At 50.6% G+C, this 20,231-nt stretch overlaps 10 protein-coding genes across 10 annotated transcripts; 7 read left to right on the forward strand and 3 right to left on the reverse strand.

The window, feature by feature from the left end:
• Window positions 1-113: 113 nt before the first annotated feature.
• Window positions 114-2,234, forward strand: BDV14DRAFT_55395 (putative MFS transporter). Its single transcript, XM_073777016.1, has 5 exons — window positions 114-494; window positions 544-569; window positions 622-1,319; window positions 1,366-1,833; window positions 1,895-2,234. The coding sequence occupies exons 1-5, from the start codon at window positions 314-316 to the stop codon at window positions 2,052-2,054; spliced, it is 1,533 nt and encodes a 510-aa protein (XP_073628413.1). The 5' UTR covers window positions 114-313; the 3' UTR covers window positions 2,055-2,234.
• BDV14DRAFT_55399 (NAD-dependent malic enzyme) lies at window positions 2,235-4,497 on the forward strand. Its single transcript, XM_073777017.1, has 6 exons — window positions 2,235-2,906; window positions 2,952-3,080; window positions 3,126-3,259; window positions 3,309-3,575; window positions 3,625-3,992; window positions 4,046-4,497. Exons 1-6 carry the CDS (start codon window positions 2,415-2,417, stop codon window positions 4,372-4,374), a joined length of 1,719 nt encoding a protein of 572 aa, XP_073628414.1. The 5' UTR covers window positions 2,235-2,414; the 3' UTR covers window positions 4,375-4,497.
• A 7-nt stretch (window positions 4,498-4,504) lies between these two features.
• On the reverse strand, window positions 4,505-6,824 carry BDV14DRAFT_172694 (nucleobase:cation symporter-2 family protein). The gene is made up of 3 exons (XM_073768620.1): window positions 5,478-6,824; window positions 4,779-5,410; window positions 4,505-4,718 (listed from the first exon to the last, which is right to left on the reverse strand). The coding sequence occupies exons 1-3, from the start codon at window positions 6,438-6,440 to the stop codon at window positions 4,589-4,591; spliced, it is 1,725 nt and encodes a 574-aa protein (XP_073628415.1). The 5' UTR covers window positions 6,441-6,824; the 3' UTR covers window positions 4,505-4,588.
• Window positions 6,825-7,394: 570 nt separating this feature from the next.
• On the forward strand, window positions 7,395-8,167 carry BDV14DRAFT_199857 (amidohydrolase family protein; the record flags this gene model as incomplete). The annotated part of the gene is made up of 3 exons (XM_073773377.1): window positions 7,395-7,434; window positions 7,486-7,646; window positions 7,715-8,167. The coding sequence occupies 3 exons, from the start codon at window positions 7,395-7,397 to the stop codon at window positions 8,165-8,167; spliced, it is 654 nt and encodes a 217-aa protein (XP_073628416.1).
• A 774-nt stretch (window positions 8,168-8,941) lies between these two features.
• On the forward strand, window positions 8,942-10,750 carry BDV14DRAFT_189556 (MFS general substrate transporter; the record flags this gene model as incomplete). Its single annotated transcript, XM_073771219.1, has 7 exons — window positions 8,942-9,568; window positions 9,645-9,852; window positions 9,903-10,109; window positions 10,156-10,290; window positions 10,355-10,425; window positions 10,458-10,488; window positions 10,611-10,750. 7 exons carry the CDS (start codon window positions 8,942-8,944, stop codon window positions 10,748-10,750), a joined length of 1,419 nt encoding a protein of 472 aa, XP_073628417.1.
• A 678-nt stretch (window positions 10,751-11,428) lies between these two features.
• Window positions 11,429-12,931, forward strand: BDV14DRAFT_208699 (uncharacterized protein). The gene is made up of 2 exons (XM_073775464.1): window positions 11,429-11,959; window positions 12,005-12,931. Exons 1-2 carry the CDS (start codon window positions 11,507-11,509, stop codon window positions 12,611-12,613), a joined length of 1,062 nt encoding a protein of 353 aa, XP_073628418.1. The 5' UTR covers window positions 11,429-11,506; the 3' UTR covers window positions 12,614-12,931.
• Window positions 12,932-13,036: 105 nt separating this feature from the next.
• BDV14DRAFT_199860 (major facilitator superfamily domain-containing protein) lies at window positions 13,037-14,127 on the forward strand (the record flags this gene model as incomplete). The annotated part of the gene is made up of 3 exons (XM_073773378.1): window positions 13,037-13,346; window positions 13,393-13,522; window positions 13,566-14,127. 3 exons carry the CDS (start codon window positions 13,037-13,039, stop codon window positions 14,125-14,127), a joined length of 1,002 nt encoding a protein of 333 aa, XP_073628419.1.
• On the reverse strand, window positions 14,095-14,495 carry BDV14DRAFT_172700 (uncharacterized protein). The gene has a single exon (XM_073768621.1). The coding sequence runs from the start codon at window positions 14,368-14,370 to the stop codon at window positions 14,194-14,196; it is 177 nt and encodes a 58-aa protein (XP_073628420.1). The 5' UTR covers window positions 14,371-14,495; the 3' UTR covers window positions 14,095-14,193.
• A 255-nt stretch (window positions 14,496-14,750) lies between these two features.
• Window positions 14,751-16,322, reverse strand: BDV14DRAFT_208703 (pyridoxal phosphate-dependent transferase). Its single transcript, XM_073775465.1, has 4 exons — window positions 15,997-16,322; window positions 15,593-15,939; window positions 15,087-15,539; window positions 14,751-15,024 (listed from the first exon to the last, which is right to left on the reverse strand). The coding sequence occupies exons 1-4, from the start codon at window positions 16,292-16,294 to the stop codon at window positions 14,779-14,781; spliced, it is 1,344 nt and encodes a 447-aa protein (XP_073628421.1). The 5' UTR covers window positions 16,295-16,322; the 3' UTR covers window positions 14,751-14,778.
• A 1,632-nt stretch (window positions 16,323-17,954) lies between these two features.
• On the forward strand, window positions 17,955-20,141 carry BDV14DRAFT_208705 (uncharacterized protein; the record flags this gene model as incomplete). Its single annotated transcript, XM_073775466.1, has 2 exons — window positions 17,955-18,033; window positions 18,145-20,141. 2 exons carry the CDS (start codon window positions 17,955-17,957, stop codon window positions 20,139-20,141), a joined length of 2,076 nt encoding a protein of 691 aa, XP_073628422.1.
• Window positions 20,142-20,231: the final 90 nt, after the last annotated feature.

Raw genomic sequence — 20,231 nt, forward strand, 5'->3', positions numbered from 1 at the left:
CAATGATTCGACCTGGTGGGACCGCGATGACTGTATCAATATGCAACGGTAATCGCCAAATACGTGGAACAAAACAATCTAAATCTCCAATAGTCCCTTCTGACCAGTACTATCAAGGAAAATGTTGTCATATGGGCTTTGTTGATGCGTTATAGACTTTGCTTAAGTGGAGCACAGTCACCCGCTTCATTCTCGGCCTGCCTCCGACATCGCGTGCCAAGAAAGATTTTTTCTGTCGACATCGTCGCCCCTACTTAATTCTGCACCACGATAGATTTCCAGGAGCAGTCTTATATCGCTGTTGCAGCCTGTGATGGCGTCGCCAGATTCTGTTGTGCAGGATGCGCCTTGCGCTTCTTGCCATGTCGATGAAAAGGCCCTCGCCACCGGCGGAGTCGAGGCGTTGGGAGAGCAAGCGAGGCCTATTGACCCTGAAATTGAACGACGGGTGTTGAGGAAAATTGATATGTTTTTGATGCCGGCTATGGTCATTGGTTGGTAACCTATATCTCTCAAACCTGGGCTAGTAGCTAATATTGCTAGGATACGGACTGGTGTACTATGACAAGGTATGCCTGGAGGCTCTATCGTGGTGCGTCTATCATGCTGACTTTTAACAAGGCAATTCTTGGTAGTGCTGCGCTCTTCGGTATGACTGCCGACCTTGAGCTCTCTGTCACGGACACTTCGGTCAGTCCACCAGTGACGGACACATCTCGGTTGAGTTGGGCAACATCCATCTTCTACTTTGGCCAACTCGCCGGTTCCTACCCCATGACATATACTCTACAGCTATTCCAAACAAAGTACGTCCTCGGCCCAGTCGTCATGCTGTGGGCCATCATCTGCGCCGCGACCGCCGGTGTGTCTACATGGCAAGGCCTCTTCGTTCAACGCTTCTTCCTCGGTTTCACTGAAGCAATCATCCCCACCGGGTTCATGGTAACAGTAAGCGGATACTATACTCAACGAGAACAATCGTCACGACAGAGCTGGTGGTTTTCTGGCACCGGCTGGTTCACTATTATCGGCGGTGGATTCAACTACGGCTTTGCGCAGATCGAGGGCGCTTTGAAGCCTTGGCAGTATATTTATATCTTTGCTGGAGTTTTGACGTTCCTCTTTGGTATTTGGTGTTTCTTTCTTCCTAATGATCCTCTGAATGCTTGGTTTTTGACGCCTGAGGAGCGCGTTGTGGCTGTTGAGAGATTGAGGAAGAGTCAGACTGGAGTTAAGAATCGCAAGCTTAAACCAGGGCAATTGAAGGAGGCGATCCTTGATGTCAAAGTCTGGCTCGTTGCATTGACCATGGCTGCTGCGTACGTACCCCAAATATTCTCCCTCTGCGCATGCTAATTATTACAGCTACACCGTCAACGGCGCCGTCTCCGGCTTCGGCCCTCTGATCGTCTCAACATTCGGCTACTCCTCCCTCGAAAGCATCCTATTCCAGTTCCCTCTAGGAGGTCTATCCGCCTTTGGTATAATCGGCACAGGCTACCTCTGTTCGAAAGTTCGGAACATCCGCATTATGTCACTCATCCTATGCTGTCTCCCCGTCATCGCAGGATTTGTGATGATCTGGAAGTCGACATGGGGTCATCAGCCTGTAACTCCTGTGGCCGGGTACTCACTGATCGGATTCTTTGGACCTGTCGTGGGACTCACGATCTCCCTCGGAGCAAGTAATGTCGCTGGCGAGACGAAGAAAAGTTTCATGGCGAGCGCGGTGTTTGTTGCGTATTGCGTGGGGAATATTGTCGGCCCACAACTCATCCATTCCCAGCAGAAGGCCGACCATTATCCGGATTTGTGGACCGGTTTGATCATTTGGTAAATCTCTCTTCCTCATATCTCTCAGATAACTATATAGGATGCCACTGACCCGCCATAGCTACTGCTTGACCATCCTGTTCGCCTTGATCCTGTATGTGCTTTTGTGGCGCGAGAACAAGCGACGAGCTGCACTGGGACTCGACGGAAACGAAAAGGATAGATTCGGTTTCAAGGACCTGACGGACAAGGAGAACCTACATTTTGTCTATGTATACTAGTGGCATCTAAAGGTAGCGTTGTGATAATGCAGAGTAATATAGAGCGGGGTGGTGGATAGCGCTTTCCTTGCTATGACCACACCAACCCACCAAGGGAATCAATCCAAGAACACCAAGCGATTACGTTCAATGTCAAGTTATCATTCTGCCTATTCTCTTTCTTACTAAAAATAAGAAGACCAAGCTTTGAAACCGGACACTTCGACCCACGTGGAATCCAGACACCGGTCCCACCAGCCCTACGTCATACACCCGTAAGGAACCTGCGGTGTTCCTGAATAACTTCACCTGCACCTTAAATCTCCGACTCCTCGCCCATCTTTTCATCAGGTCACAGATCACCAGATAGCCACCCCCCAAATGAGTCTCTCCCGCTTCAAACACCTTCCCCGCGCCGCTCACGGCCCCATGAAATGCCCCTACCAAGGCGCCCCCCTCCTAGGCAACGCAACATACAACAAAGGCTCCGCCCACACCGAGTCCGAACGAAAGGAATTCAAACTGCATGGCCTCCTACCACCAAACATTCAAACGCTCGACGAACAAGTCGAGCGCGCCTACGCACAGTATAAATCCCGGAACAATGATCTGGCAAAGAACACATTCATGGCGAGCATGAAGGCGCAGAATCTGGTTCTTTATCATAGACTCCTGCAGACGCATTTGAAGGAAATGTTTAGTGTTATTTATACGCCAACCGAGGCGGATGCGATTCAGGATTACTCGAGGATTTTTCGAAAGCCCGAGGGGTGTTTTTTGAATATTCGGGATCAGGAGCGGATTGATGAGGCTCTGCAGAATTTTGATTCGGGGGATGAGGTTGATTATATTGTTGTTAGTGATGGGGAGCAGGTATGTGTTCTTTCTTCGGTGGTGGTTCCATACTGACTATGGTAGATTCTCGGAATTGGCGATCAGGGTGTTGGTGCTATTCTGATTTCTGTTGCTAAGTTGGTTATTACCACTGCTTGCGCTGGGATTCATCCGTCGAGGCAGCTTCCGGTTGTATTGGACTGCGGAACGAATGTATGACTCCATACCCACATTCCCCGATCAAACTAACGGTAGCAGAACGAAAAACTCCTGAACGACGAGCTTTACCTCGGCCTGCGCCAAAAACGCGCTACTGGGGAAGAGTACGACAAGTTCGTCGACAACTTTGTCAAAGCCGCAAAGAAACGTTTCCCCAACGCATACATTCATTTGTGTGTACCCCTGTTTCTTAACTTTTGGGACTTTTGCTAACGATCCCAGTGAGGACTTTGGCCTGCAAAATGCCAAGCGCATTCTGGATAAGTACCGTACCGAAATCGCCTGCTTCAACGACGACATCCAAGGAACGGGTTGTGTCACGCTTGCTGCACTTATGGCCGGACTACACGTCAGCAAGGTTCCGCTCAAGGATGTCCGCGTCGTGAGTTTCGGCTCTGGATCTGCAGGAACGGGCATTGCGGATCAGATCAGCGATGCCATTGCTACAGAGGCTGGGATCGAGAAGAGTGAGGCCATGAAGCAGATTTGGTACGTCCAATTTCATCCCCTCGAAGGGAGACTGGACTGACTGTAGCAGGTGCATCGACAAGCAGGGCCTCCTCCTCAAGTCCCAAAAAGGCCAGCTCACACCAAGCCAAGAGTACTTCGCCAAGGAAGACAATGAGTGGCCAGATGGCGAGGATATCGATCTTCTCTCTGTCATCAAGCGGGTAAAGCCGCATGTCCTGATCGGGACCTCCACGAAGCCAGGCGCATTCACAGAGGAGATCATCCGCGAAATGGCGAAGCATGTCGAACACCCCATTGTCTTCCCGCTAAGCAACCCCACAAAATTGCACGAGGCTCAACCACAGGATATCACGAACTGGACAGATGGAAAGGCGTTGATCGCGACCGGTAGTCCGTTCCCGGCAGTGGAACATAACGGAACCAAGAAAGACATCGGTATGTTCCCTCCTTTCCCCAATCTTTCTATTGACGATCACTAACAACACCAGCCGAATGCAACAACTCAACCGCCTTCCCCGGCATCGGCCTCGGCGTCGTCCTCTCGCGAAGCCGCCGTCTCTCGGAGAAAATGGTCGTCGCGGCTTCAAAAGCACTAGCGGCAAAGGCACCAGCATTGGAAGACACGAACAAGCCTCTCCTTCCCGATGTCGAGGATGTTCGCGAGTTGAGTCTGCATGTTGCCAAGGCTGTTATCCAGACGGCTGTTGATGAGGGGTTGGCGCAGGAGGAGGGGATTCCGGGTGATGCCGGGGAGTTGAAGGAGTGGATTCGGGCTCAGATGTGGGAGGCTACATATCGACCGCTAGAGAAGGCGTGATGTATTATAGATAGGATAGATGGTGAATGGGATGTCATACTCTTCAACCTTCGGGGTATTCCAGCATTCCTGGTTCGATCAGGCGTGAGGAGTGAGATGACTACGTAGAATCGGGAAATAGAGGCAGATTCGCACCATCTTGCCATCGGTGGACACGGTCATCAATTCTTTTATTTTGCATACATAGCATACTCCCAGGAATTCCATTGAGCCCTCAAGCCTGCTTAGTCTGATATTCCCCCTCGCCATTCCTCTCCTCCGCAGGCGTTGGAACAGCAACGGCAGTAACAGCCCCAATCTCTTCAACTTCAGCAGGCATGATCCCGTTCAAAAGCATAGCGACACTGGAAACCGCCAAGTATTAGCCCACCACCCTCAACCATAATAAAAAGCAGGATACTCACAAAGCAGTAACAGCAAATCCCGTCTCCAACACAAGCTCAATCGCATTCTCAAACCCCTCAAGATCCCTATTCTCCGTCGGCGGGAAAACATTTGCAAACCATGTAGGTACCAGCGTGGCTCCATACCCCAAGGCCATACTCGCGGTAAGTATAAACCGATTCCGACGCGTAAAGGGCGCTTTCGCAACGATGGCTTGCCCGCTAATCACGACAGATGCGAAGAGGAACGTCTTCATTCCGCCCATTACAGAGGCAGGAATGGCCACAATCGCAGCGGCGAATTTCGCGAATATACCCGCTATAATCAACAATATGCAACAGCAGTATCCAGCCCACCGGTTCGCGCATCGTGTGAGCGCAATGACGCCGTTATTCTGCGCGAAGGTTGTCATGGGCGTCATTGTTCCGAGCGCTGCAACGATGGAGTTTAGTCCGTCCGCGAGGACGGCGCCCTGGATACGGGATTCGAATGTTCCGCCTCGGACTTCGAGACGGGATACGTCGCATGTTGCTGTTACGTCGCCGATGCATTCACACGCGCAAATTATAAAGACTGCGATTATGGGGAGGACCATGGGGCCGTAGACTGAGAGGGGGAAGGTTTTTACCCAGATGAAGGATGCGACGGGAGCCTGCCCAACCATCCATATCAATTAGCTCATTTCCATCAGGAGGGGAAGAGAGGCAAGGAAGACTTACAGCATCAACATCATCACCCGAAAAATACCCACAAGCAGCCGCAACAATACACCCCACAAGCAACCCAATAACAACAGAGCAAGACTTCATAATCGGCGCCCCAAACCGCTCACAGAGAATGATAGAGACGAAAACCAGAAAACCAAGCCCAATAAACTCAGGACTTCCCCAAGGCAAAGCCCGCGGGGCAAATTCATCGGGGCACAGTCCACCGCTCATACAAGACGATCCACCCGCCCAATCCTGGAACCCGGTGCCAATTAGGCTTATTCCAATTAGCATAACCGTTGGCCCCGTTACAATGGGCGGGAAAATCTTCTGGATTATGCGTGGCGGGACGAAAGCGAGTAGAACTTCGACAAGAGCACAGCAGGCTGATGTGCCCAGGAGCGCACCGTACGCTTCCGGGCAGGGAAGTCTATTTCCCTCGGAATCGAGCGAGCAGAATCCATTCTCGTACATCTGGTTGAATGCGCCGTTTGCGACGGAGATAATGGAGAATGAAACACCCATTACGGAGAGCACGCCGGAGCCAATATAGTAGGGTGTTTTGTAGATGTGGAAGCGCGTGATTTGGACCATCGATAACAAGCCGCAGACGATCAACGATGTACTGACGAGATACTGCTGCTGATCGCTCGCGAGGCCCAAAGAGGACGATAGGATGAGCGGGGGCGTAACCACGCCCGCGAGCATCGCGAGAGCATGCTGCAGACCGAGAATGAATGCCAATAGAACGGGTATCTTCTCGTTCAAACCGAAAAAGGGAATCGGGCGCGGGTCTTTCTTCATAAAGGGGAGCTCGGGACGGAAGAGGAAGGCATAATCGTAGTCGCCGAGGAGGCCTTCGCGGGTTGTCAGATGGCGGATTAGAGCGCGAGTCTGCTGCCGGAAGGACCTTTTGGGGTTTGAATTGGGGACGACAGAGTCCGGGCCATCGGTGGAGTGGATGGAGTTGTCCATGTCTTAGTGAACGGCTTCAAGACAGTTGGATCCGATGGGCCTTTGATGAGAATATTGGGAGTGTCAGTGAGCTGATGATCCAGAGAAACCATCATACCATCACTCCCTTTTATTCCTCATCACCACGATAAGATAGGCAAAGATAACTTGCTTCAGCAGGATGCGCCAAGCAGCCACCAGGCCAAGAGGGCTGGCAGATAACATGGCAGCCACGAGATTGGATCATACGCGCCACAGGACAAGTGCAACAAGAGGCGATCGAGTAATACGCCCTGTCAGATGCGCTTATCTCCTCGTTCAAAGTAGCTTATCACGCCAAAAGTCTTGGGTGTGGAGGTCCACCCCCGGCGGCCTCCGCCGTTGTTCGGGGCGCGGAGAAATCATAATAAGATCTGGGGTGTCCTGGGTTCTTTTCATGCAGGATGAGACGTCTTGGGGATTATATACCGATCGGTTGTCTCCTTTCTCCGGGTCGACTGCGATCGGATCTAAGGCCCTGGATCTGGTGGTTAGTAGGGTCTGGCCGAGCCGATGGGGATGGGGATCTCCAATGAAATCTCTGTCCCCTTAAAACCCAACATTTGCCCCCCTGCTCTTTTCCCCGATTTGTCGGGTTAATATGTTCTGTTCTCGTGTTTTTATTGTTGTCCATTGTTATGTTGATGTTCCCTAGCACCATGGTTCCCATCTGGGTCTTCAATCCTGATTCCTGACTCATGCGCTTGGAAACCCGGCTGTGGCTTGACTCCAGAAAAGATATTTAGTTTACTCAACGAACCCACACTACACTGGAAACCTGGTAAGGCGCCACTTTCATAAGCATACTAGCTACGCTTGGACAAGGTTGATAAAATTTTCTCTATAGCGCCTCAACACCATTCGCCAAGTTTTAGCTCTGTGAGTCAGGGTCCTAGGGGCCATAGAGGCTCTAAAAGTTTAATAATTATTCAATCCATGAATTCCACCGCATCCCCAGGTGTTCTCTTTCCTGATCGTAGATCTCATCTCTGCAAATCTCCAAATCATTATTCAAAATGCCCACTAGTCACGACGCATGCGACTGGAACAGAGGGGATAAGGCGGGCCGCGGAGGCGAAGTTTGATTCTATCGAGCATTGCGCGTGGATTGGGGAGAATGGGAAGGCAGAGTTTGACGCTGGTGTTGCGAGGAGGATCGTTGAGAACGGTGTTGCGGTTTGCCCGACTGTGAGTTCTTGACGTGTTTGTGCTCTTGGTGTTAAGACCCCAGTGTGAACTGACTTGGGGGTCGGTAGATGAACACCGCCTGCGTCGAACATGACTATTTCTGTCCCTGGGACTCCCGCCACGTGGTTGTCCAGAGCCTGACTCGCCTGCGAGAGTCTGGAGCTACGCTGCATGTAGGCACCGATGCAGGTATCCCTCTCTGTCCATTTGAGCGGTACGCCGATGGTATAAGTGTCCTCGGGGATGCCGGCTACACACCCAGAGAAATCATTGCCGGCGCAACAGAGAACGAAGCTGCTGCCTGCCGGATCGCCGACGAGACTGGGCAGCTAAAGGTCGGACTTGCGGCGGATATTGTGGCCTTTGAGGGGAATCCACTGGAAGATTTGGCAGCGTTTGGAAAGCCGCGATTTGTTATGGCTTTGGGGAGGGAGCATATCCTGAGCCCTATTGCTTCTGTTAGTGACCAGTCCGACCTCAAGGCAACTATTCGTGAGCGGCTGCAGCAGGGGGGGAAATAGCGAGGTATTCAAAAATATAGAACAAAATGAATCATTTCTGCCATTTCCAGTCACAAGAGACATGCAAGGTGCACTGGGGGGGAACTACGCTAGATATTTAAAGCAAGCAGGCCTACTCGAAAGGCTTGCCATGTTGATGAAGTAGCACAAAGTAATAGTTGAAGTCAGTTGACAATAATAACCTGCCTGAAATCTGCATATGAGAACATTCAAAAATTACAAGGGGGGGTCATCACTACCATCACGGATAATAATCACAAGAGCGGCGAGCAATGGGGTATCACTACTGGGTTACAATCTCAAGTATGGCAAGCAGGAACTGAAGGCTCAACAAACGCTAGCCTGGTCCGCTAGTAAAAACAATCGCGTGGTAAGTATTCTGCCTACCTAATGGACATGTTAACCCCTTGTCTATTCGAGTTAGCCTTGCCTATGCAGGGTTGTTCACACATTTAACCTTAAACTGCTTCGGATGTCTCCATGGTTTGAAATCCTTGCCCAGGGTCCCAGGTAGATTAATGCAAGTCTCCCGATTGGCCCGCCATCTTAGCGGGTCTGACTGTCTGGCTTCCATGGAGTGGGTGCATAGAATCCTTGGGGAGACTTGGACTTAGCACTGATAACAGCATTATACGATTATTGGACAACGCTATCTCAGGCCCGGGATCCGGCCGACCCTGAGTATAGCAGAGGAACTGGCTATGCTGTGTAGATACAGCAAATAATATGGACGAGTGCCTAACAATCCAGGGATTGCTGCCAACAACCGCAAAGATGTCAGTATCAACCCCCCAGATCGAAGCAACGGCTGACAGGTCCAACCCAACCAAAACAACCACAGCCGAAGACACCATCAATGCCGAATCCGAATACACCGAAGCCGACTACCGGCGCCTCCTGCGGAAAATCGACCTCTGGCTCCTCCCCCTAATGTGGGTATGCTATGGCACGCAGCAAGCGGACAAGGTCTCTTTAAGCACGCAAGCGGTCTTTGGAATACGCGAAGACACGGGCCTTGTGGATGCACAGTTTAACTGGCTAAGCACCATATTCTACCTAACCTACCTCGTCTGCGAAACACCAGCAAGCTGGCTAATGCAGAAATGCCATATTGGCATGATGCTTTCAGTAGTCATGGTACTGTGGGGGCTTATAGTACTATGTATTGCGTTTGCCAAGAACTTTGCACACCTTGCTCCTCTAAGGGCATTACAGGGGGCATTAGAGTGTTCAATCTCACCAACATTTCTACTCCTTACCGGTGTCTGGTACACCTCGCAGGAACATGCGCTTAGGGCCATTATCTGGGGCACATCAAACGCAGGGATCCACATCATCACAGGGCTAATCATGTATGGAATCGGAAACCATGCACAGGAGAATCCAGGGGGTTTACCAGCGGTATGCCATCACCTTGAACAAACCATTGCAACAACCCTTTTCAGAACCGAGCAGTATCAGGCTAACAACCCCATAGTGGACAGGCATCTCATTCTTCCTGGGAGCGCTTACCATCTGCTGCGGAATTGCAGTCTGGTTCATCCTCGGCACTCCGCGCGAAGTCCGCTGGCTATCGGAAGACGAAAAGCGCGCTGCCATTGCTCGAGTCGTCGCAAACCAGACAGGTTCAGACCGAGAAAAGCGCACCGAATTCAAATGGTCGCAAGTCGTCATTGCATTTAAAGGTACGCGGTCTTCCGCTGTGGTTGTGCATACTAACTAAGGTCCATCCCAGACCCGCAGGCATACTTCTTCTTTTTCGTGACCGTTGTCAATGCCCTCCCTAACGGCGCAAGTACAACCCTCTCTAACCTCCTCTGTGGATCCTTTGGTTTCTCCTCGCTAGACACCCTGCTAAAGGGAAACACACCATACAACTGTATCAGTATCTGCTGGTTCCTGTTGATAGGCTACATTAACCTCAAAAAGCCAAACCTGCGATGTAAGCCAGCCTCATTTTCATTTACACCATCTCGCTAACCAAGCAGTCCTTTTCATGATGCTCTCCCTCCTCCCCGCATTCACCGGAATGCTCGCCCTCTCCCTCCTCCCAACAGACTCAATGCAGTGGACGCGATGGGGCATGTACATCATGGGAGTCACTGGATTGCTCCCCGGAATACGTAAGTCGCATTGATCCCTGGCACGGTTCGCACACATCTACTAATACATATTCCACAAACCCAGTAATCTGGACCTTCCTCCCCTCCAACGTCGCCGGTCGGACCAAGAAGACCATCACGTCCGCCGTGATCTTCGTACGGCGTGCAGTATCTTGTTTCTGGTTGAGTTTTGTGGGATGGGGTGTTGGAGAGGGTATTGTAAGTTCACCTAAGCTGCAAGATCCACATCTTCCTTTCTTTATCTGGTCTTTCTTGACTCGGACTCGGAGATTTCGTCATTCATTCTGGGATCCATGTGCTGATATCTATTTACACATTAGATATTTGGGAGAATCGTCGGCGAGCAAAGATCATCGAGGGCATGGGGATTTCGAGGGAGGAGAGGGAGAGGCTGGGGAAGTTGAATGCGGAGGCTGATATGACGGATCGCGAGAATGTGTTTTTTCGGTATCAGTATTAGACTCCCTACCTGCGTGCTGAGTAGTTGGATCTGCAAGTGGCTGTATAAATATATTGTTAGAGGCATGCAGCCAACAACACCTCCTGCAGCCGGGGGTTACGCTGCGGCATGAACGAACATGTAACAGGAAGAAAGACAGCCCAACCTTAGGCAAACAGAATACTTTGCGCAGCCTACACACTCTATACTTGGAAATAATTACATCACAAATCTATTTATATAGGGATATTACTAGGATGGTTTATTATATAGTATAGAAAAACTACTAGTCTAATTATATATAAAAATATAAGCTATATTAAATAACTTGGACTTATTTAGCGTTTTGGCCTCGGTGTCAAGATATCTAGACAAAAGTCCTGGAGTCAGTTGGACGATTACATATGCCTAGGGCAGAAATATATATTTCGGGCCTACGCCTGCGCTGACCATGTGGAACATTATAACCACGATAATCTTACGCCAAGCACACACTGCAGGGTATAAGTACAATTCAATACCAGAAACCCAGCGAATGGCTAAAAACAACGATGATTGCAGACAAGCCTGGCAGCTGAGGCTCGGCAAACGGAGCTGAATCGTGGACCGAGATCGGAGTCCTTAATTGCTCCACTGCCCCTGGAATCGCGGGGAATGCTGTGTGCCTAGCATAGGTAAAATTATTGCTAACAGCGATATCAATTCGAGATTTCTGGATACAACACCTCGTATACCAATATAGCACATACGCGACGCATAACCGCCAGATACAACAAAATGGTCCCCGCGCATCCTTCGGCGCTGTGGTGCGCCATCAACGGTCTAAGGGGGACAAACTTTACCTACCTCGACGTCCCAGTCCCCGATCTAACCGGCAAATGGATCGTCATAACAGGATCAAATAATGGGATTGGGTTTGAGGCTGCAAAGGCGTTTGCTCGCGCGGGCGCAAATCTTATTCTCGGGTGTCGCGAGCCGCCGGCGTGGGAATTGCATCCTACTGCGGCGGTTAAACAATGCAAAGAGTTGGCGGAGAAAGCTGGGCATGATGAGTCCGCGATAGAATGGTGGGAAGTAAACATGGCAGATATGTCCAGTGTGGAAGCATTTGCTGAACGGTGGTTATCGTCCGGTCGGGCGCTGGATATTCTTTGCAACAATGCCGGTATGGGCCCGACGGCATCGAATAGGGCTGTTCTGACAGTAGACGGGCTGGAGATATTGCATCAGGTAGCTCGCCCAAAACTTGGTATATACAGACTAACCAGGTTTCAGGTTAATTTTGCATCCCACGTGTTATTAACTCTCCGACTTCTGGACTCGCTTGCACAAAGCCCAGAACCCCGGATCGTCTGCACAACATCCTGCTTCCACTGGCTGGGCCAATTCGACATCGCACATTTCAATGGGGAAGAAGGGATGACAGGGAACCCCTACGGAAACAACAAGTTGTATTTCCAGACCTGGGTCTCTCAGCTCAATCACCGTCTTCTTGCAAGCGACCGGTACAGACATATCACAGTAAACGGCATTAACCCCGGGTATGTCAGCACGGGGATTTGGAATAATCCCCGGCCAGACGTGCGCGAGAACTGGGGTACCCTGGGTTACAAGTTCTTCAAGTTTCTTGCATCGTTGGTGGCGATAACTCCACAGCAGGGAAGCCAGGCGATCTTGTACGCCGCTACAAGCCCGGAGTTCGGGCCGAACCCTGATACCCAGGGGGTTGGGACGCTTGGGTCAAAGGGTGGAGGACACTATATCAACCGGATATGGGAGGCCGAAGCTATGCCTTATTGTAGTGACGATGAGGCTAGGACAGCAGTTTGGGAAAAGGTCGCTGCTGAATTGCGACTGGAGGAAAGAGGCTTGAGTAAGCGGTAATAGAGAATGATGCGTCGAATGATAACGGTCGTTCCTTCCACATTATTGTCTTCTCGAAACTCACCGCATACATAGTCCGCCATGCTAGACTGACACTATCACCTTCCTTCTCTGCATCCTGCACCTCGATTGGCCCCGTCTCCTTTTTCAGCCCGGCCGTTTCTTTGTTTACATCCTTGGCAGTGCTTCTCAGCTGAGAGTAACTCAATCGCGACTGGTCTCTAGTCATGTTCTCGAACTTCATTGGACCAACATGATTAACCGATTTTGCTTGAAAGAAAAGGAGCGCGTCTCCAGACTCTGGAATCCCGACTCTGGGCGCAGGCATTATGCGAAAAGGGACACGACGCCCACCCCCTGTCTCTTATGGCATCTATAAACCGATCGCTTCTCTAAATACATCAACACAGCTCAAGTGCCACGATGCTGCTCTTTCATGATATCAAGCCACCAGATGTGGATCATGATGAAGCCGCGGGATATGTCGATGGCAATCTCGAGGAGGTCAACCAACTCGACGAAAAGAGATGTCTCCGTCGTGTCGATATGGTTTTAATGCCGGTCATGTTCATGGCCATGGCATTTCACCATATTGACCAAGTAGCTTTAGCAGGTGCGACCTTGCTTAGGCTGGTGGAAGACCTGGAGCTTGAAGTGCGAACGCCTCACGGACTCGACATGAGCAGGTACAGTCGCTGTAGCTTAATCTTCTACCCTGGGTACCTTCTTGGGAGTAAGTATTACCCAAATCGTACTTGATAACGAAGTTAACGAGGCAGCTCCTGTGTCTGTTTATCTCTCGCAAAAAGCACCATTGGGGCGGTTTGTCAGCGTGGGAATACTTCTCTGGGGCGTGGTGGCCCTATGCACCATGTTTGTGACATCCTGGAAAGCGCTGCTGGTTCAGCGGTATGTCACCCCTTCATCGAAAGACAAAAGCTGACCCGTAAAGATTCTTTCTCGGGTTTGCTCAAGCAAGCGTGTCTCCTGCATTTTCTCTCATCACCGCTATGTGGTACCGTCCTCATGAGCAGCCTCTGCGCATCACAATCTGGCTATCGGCTATCCCTTTGGCAAATCTCTTGTGCTCGCCGATAGTATGCGCGCTTGGCAAAACGAATGGTGTTTTATCTCCGTGGCAGTACGCGTACATCATCTTCGGCTCCACGACGAGCCTGTTCGGTATCGCAGTTTGGTTTATACTACCAGACAATCCAATGTCAGCCTGGTTCCTCACACCCGCACTACGCAAGGCAGCCATCAGGCGGGTTGCTAGAGAACAGATTGGCATAGAGAGCAAGAGCATCAAGCCCAAGCAAATAAAAGAGGCTTTCCTGGACCCAAAGTCATGGGCATACGTTATTGTCACGTTCTGCATTTGTATGACCAACGGTGCATTGTCAGCAACGGCTCCTTTAATAGTAGAGAGCTTTGGATATACAAGAGAACGAACAAGTTTGTTGGTCAGCGGCACTGGTGGCGCTGGATTTATATCTGTGCTGGTCGGCGGGTGAGTTTTTTTACACTATTCCACTGCTCTCACCTAAGCTCACTACCATATACAGAATAACATCTGTGTTCTACCGAAACACGCGGATATATGTGACAATTTTCAATTGCCTTCCCATCATCGCCGGGGCCTTGATGATCTGGAAATCCAGCTGGGAAAACCAACTAGTGCCACTATTTGGGGTATACCTGATGTGTTTCTTCGGAACGCCGCTGGCGATGACAATGTCTCTTGTCACTGCCAACATAGTAGGGCATACAAAAAAAGCCACAGTAGCCGGTCTGCAGTGGGCAGCATACTGTATTGGCAGTGGATCAACACCAAGGCTTGTGCTCCCGGATGAAATAGAAGAACACTTTCCAACGATTTGCATCACGATCATTGTAGCTACGTCATTGGCAATTGTTACCTTGATCGCTTTGCGGTTTTATTTGATGTGGATGAATTATAAGCGGGAGAAGGAAGAGCCCGTGGCTTATCATGAAGTATTGCTTATGGCGCTGATGGATAAGACGGACGGGGAGAATTCAAATTTCAGATATCAGATGTGATTTGTTCTGCATCGAGCCTTGGATATTGTAATTCAGCGAATAGATTAGTGCTTATTGCATAACAAAATGCTACCTACCCTACCACACCCATAGAATCCCAACAATCAAGGCCCAAAGACAGCACAGACAACACCAACCACCTTCTCAACAATCCACTCGATCTCCTCCCTAGACACATTATAAGCCGGTGCAATCTGAATAATATCCCCGTTCTTCCCATCAGCCACTCCAAGACCAGGAATAACCGAGATCCCATGCTCCTTTTGTAATCCTGTCAAATGGACTTTCTGCGCTATACCCTCTGACACGGGGAAGGGTTCTTTTGTCTCCTTGTTTTTGACGAATTCGAGCTGTAATAATATTTGTTAGATATTTTCACTATTGAGATAGGATAAGGGAAAGGGAACCTTACAGCCCAAAACAACCCCCGTCCACGCACATCACCGATATTCTTATGCCCTCCCAACTTTTCCTTCAATAATTTTCCAAGATACTCCCCCTGAACCTTAACATTATGCAACAAATTCTCCCCCCTAACAATATCCTGAACAGCAACAGCAGTAGCACAAGCAACCGGATGCCCCTGATAAGTCTGACTATGAACGAAACTCCCCGTCCCCTTAGAAAGCACATCAACAACTTTCTCATTAACGAGCAACGCACCGATGGGTGCATAGCCGCCTCCTAGGCCCTTGGCGACAGTTTGCAGGTCTGGAATGACGCCTTCTTGTTCCCATGCGTGCAGGGTACCTGTTCTCCCCATGCCGGACATTACTTCGTCGAGGATTAGGAGGGCGCCGTGCTTTTGGCAGATGGATTGCATGGCCTGGAAGTAGCCGGGGACAGCGGGGATACAGCCTAGTGTCTATTTTACTCTCAGTATAGAATCCCATAGAAGTGGAGAGAAGGGGGGAATACTGTGCCACTCATAGTCTCCGCAATAAAAGCACAAACCGTCTCCGGTCCGAGTCGCTGAAACTCATCTTCTAATTCCTGCCCTAGACGACCAACATATTCCTCCTCCGTTTCACCCTCTTTCATATCCCTGTATGGATAACAAGCCGAGACATGCGATGTATTCTGCGCCAGAATAGGTTCGAAAATAGCCCGTCTAGCTTTATGGCCGCCTGCCGCAAGAGAACCAAGTGTATTCCCATGATAGGACTGGCGGCGCGCAATGAATTTCGTTCGTTGAATTTGTGGTTCAGGGAGTTCAGTGAAGTATTGTCTTGCCATTTTTAGGGATGCTTCGATTGCTTCCGTTCCTGTTTTCTTCATTAATCATAACTCCTACACCCTGGGTAGGAATGTGGCAGACATACCAGAACTAACGATAAAAACCCTACTCATCTTCCCGTCCGTACTTTCCGTCAGGAAAGACGCTATCTCCTCTGCAGCTGGAACTGTAAAGAATGGAGAATAAACATAGGCCGTCTTATCGAGCTGTTCCATTAAGGCTTTCTTGACGCGGGGGTCATTGTGTCCTAGACATGCGACTGCTGCACCGCCGCTTGCGTCGAAGATTTGTCGGCCGTCGGAGGTGTGGAGGTAGTGTCCTGAGCTGTTGATTATGGAGGGTGGTGTCGTGTCGAGTTTCGTGTAAAGGACTGAAGGGGCCATGGTTGCGGATATGGTAAGTGAAGTGATAGTGGGGTGGAAATACAATTCGTATGCTCGGACGCGTCAAATTCGTTGTCCATGCCCTCTCGTCATGCCCTCTTCTTATATCTCGACGTTATCACCTGGACGCCGATCGGGCAGCATGGCATTTGGAGACTTGGAGTAACGGCGACACGAGCAAATCGGCGGCCAACCCGAATCTTATCAACACCGACTCGGAACCCCGGGCCTGTAAATATCGAAATGCACTGTGCTAGGATGAAGTGAGTGAAGACAGGACTGGGCGAAGTTCAAATTAATCGACAACTGCGGGTGTTCGTGCAGTCTCTGTCTACTACCTTGCTTCAACGTCAAGACCAATGCCAGCCCACGCGGACACCGCATATACCGATAACCTTTAAACGGAACGTACGATAATCGCAGTATTGAATATACGAGCAAGGCACAACTACTTATGAATCACCTCGTAGCAGAGGGAAGGAGCGACCCATGGGCACTCGCTCACTCTCGCCTTGCATGCTGTTCCCCAACAGACCTCATATGAGAGCTCAGGCAGCCGCGATATACGGCAACGGGAAGTTTAAAATGCATAGGTAGGTATCCAGGTATTTACGACTGTGCGAGGTCGTACTTCGAGATACCCAGACTGCTTCCGTTATCAGAGCTGTGATCCAAGAACCCTCACAACGGACCCATATCCACAGCCCCATTATCAACAAAAACTCTAAGGCTCTATTTCAATCTTTTCAGCACACTGAAATCCTGCGATTAGTGTCTCGGGAACACATATTGACCCGACACTGGAGACATGAGCCGGGATACGGCCCAAACCCGGGCCAGCACAACGTACCGACATGTCAGTCGACTTGAGGTCGAATGTGCTGATGTAGAACGCAAATCCATGCCGCGATATTATTGAGCTCCAAGTATGACAGAGAGGAAGAAACTCCGTGATTCATGAGAGTAACCCGTTGCAAAAGCGAACAGATTGACGGGTTAATGCACGTACCAGGCCTTTGTGCTTGAGGATGCCATAGTCCACAGACGCCGGAAACATAGCGAAGGTCGAATTATTCCAAGATCGGTTCATAAAGCGGTGCTGCCTACAGAGCCTACTCTGCCATTAGGTCCCAGTCAGCCAGCCATGGCTTTGTCCCGCAGATCTTCAATCCTCGGTTATGCATACTTGTCAAAACCGAGCAGACGCTCATAAGCTTTCAGTCGATCGTGACTCTTACTGGCACCGGTCAACTAGCCTTCCCAGTACCATCTCATCGAAGTGGGTCGAGAAGAGCTTATGTGGATCTTGACTCTGCACAGTTGCCTTTACTAAATCACTAGTTTGGTGCGGGGAAGCAGGGATAACCTCATATGTTATAATAATATGTTTGCACGGAGTCCGGACAATCTCGAGGTATTGTTTGTTGTGTCTCGGGCTTACGTTGTGGACATGCATGTTGATTGATATTGCTTTTTACCCTAGAGATTCGGACTTACTATCGTTCCCAGCCTCAACAACACTGGGTTTAAGTATGCTGTCCATTCGTGGGATTAATGATAGTATCTCCAAAGGATCACTTTTCTTGGAAATAAATCACTGTTCCCAAACCCTTCTTACGTGCCTCTTACACCCTACACCACCTTCACCACCTTCGCAACCATGGCTATCGACCCGGTCCGCCCGATGTTCACTCTGGTCAACCAGGACGGAAAGGAGGTGACAGAGAAGGATCTCCGCGGTAAATACTCTCTTGTCTTCTTTGGCTTCACCAACTGCGCCGTCGTCTGCCCCCGCGCACTCAAACGCCTTTCCGATGTACTCAAGGGTCTCGGACCCGCTGCCGAGCGAGTCAAGGTGTACTACGTCTCCGTCGACCCAGCCCGCGACAGCCCCAGCGTCATGAAATCTTTCCTTGGCAAGCGGTTCCCCGGCTTTATTGGTCTTACTGGAACCAAGGAACAGCTTGAGACCACCCGCAAGGAGTTCCATGTCTTTGCCAAAGCCAAGGCCGATGCCAATGCTGTTGGGGGGTACATTGTTCCGCATACAGCCATTACCTTCCTCCTTGACGTGGAGGGCTACGTTGTTGACAACTACAATGATGTCCTGAACGCGCAGACTGTGACAGCTCGTGTCTTGGAGAAGATCCGAAGTGGCACTGACTCTCCCATCAACGGCGCGTCTGAGAACCTCACCAACGGAACCAACGGCACCAAGTTCGAGTACGAGCAGGAGAGTCTCAAGCAAATGGACCCTAAGATGGTCCAGTCCATCCGCCACATTGGAAACCTGGCCCGCCAGATGAAGGGCGACTGGGCCAACATGATGGGCGCTCCTGATCTGAATGACGGCTTCGGTGCCTACCGGTACCAGCTCGCCTTTATGTTCTACGCTCTTACCCTCGCCCACTTCCATCGGGTTCCTGCTGCACCTGGCTACTTCAAGAATACCATGGAGCGAATGATCACCAAGATGCTTGAAACTGACGTCTGGTTTTATTGGCATGACGCCAGTACTGGTGGTGGTGCCCTGCGCACACCCATGCGTGCTCCCCTTTACGATCCCGTCAAGAAGGATAACATCATGTACTCAGCCTACGTGCAAAGCATGACCGCCATGTTCAACAGCCTGTTCGACGACGACCGCTACCAGAAGCCCGGCGCCTTAACATTCGAGTACAACGCTATGCTCTGGGGCGAGCCCGCTGGATGGAAATTCGAATACGATCAAAACTCCCTGAATGAGCAGATCTACCAGAACATGGTTGAGGAGGGATACCTTGGTGTTCCATGTGAACCGTACTGTATCTACCAAGTCTGCAACCAGATTCCTATCCTCGGCTTCCGCATGAATGACGTCTTGGCAGAGGACAAGGACCTTGCCAAAGAAGTTACAGAGGGCTACATCAAAGCATGGGAAGAGAAGGCCGGAGGAATCGTCACCGAGCACGACATCTTCAACACCTTCTACATGACCCACAACAACAAGAAGATGATTGTGCCCGGCGGCAGCGGCGAAGCATGGACCGGCTTCCTCATGAACGCATGGAACCACGACCTCGTCCAAAAGACCTACGACAAGCGACTAGACTGCCTCGTCCACCCACGCCTTGACGGGACAATGTCAGTAAACACCGGCCCCATCGAGCTCCTCCCCAAAAACGCGCTTTACCTCGCCAGCGGCGGCGTCTGGGGCTGGAACGCCGTCTGGTCGCAGGAAATGGGCGACGAAGAGACTGTCGAGCGATTGCTGCAATATGCAGACAAACACTTCAATCCCAAGCTCCAAAACGGTGGCCTGATGTACCCACGTAACGACACCGTGCATGACAAAAAACTCAACTTCGTCATGGTCTCGCCTCTCCTCTCCAACGCTTTAATGCCACTCACCCGGCTCAACGTCAAACACGGCCTCAAACGCCTGTACGAAAACGCCTGGGGCGCCCGCAACCGCACTCACTATTCCGAACCAGCCCTAACAGAAGTCGACTTCACCGTAGACGTTTACCGCGCCGTATACATCCCCGAGAAACGGACCCTCCTCTTCGACCTAGCCCTCTACGAAACAGACGTCAAGGGGTCTGTGGTAATCGACCGCGTCTTCGGCCGCGGCAACTGGACTCTTAAATGTGACGGCGATGAAGTTGCCCGTGGCACAAGCCACAGACTTTCGCCAACGGAGAGATCCCATGCCATTAAGCAGGATACGCCGAAGGTTGCGTCGAGATTGGGCTGGGCGTTTAGTTTCCAGGGTAATACGCCGAGTGGGATTACGAAAGATTGTGAAACTTTGAGGGTTCCTGTTACTGGGACGAAGGTTGTGAGTTATGAGTTGGTTTGGGAATAGAGGTATTCCAGAGCCTTGTAAATGGCCAGCTTGTTGTTGGTGGCAAGGGAGTTCCGGACAGAAAAGTGCCTGTATGCCTACATTTACATT

Source organism: Aspergillus stella-maris, assembly GCF_047715825.1.
Source record: "Aspergillus stella-maris strain CBS 113639 unplaced genomic scaffold BDV14scaffold_25, whole genome shotgun sequence".
NCBI lineage: Eukaryota > Fungi > Ascomycota > Eurotiomycetes > Eurotiales > Aspergillaceae > Aspergillus > Aspergillus stella-maris.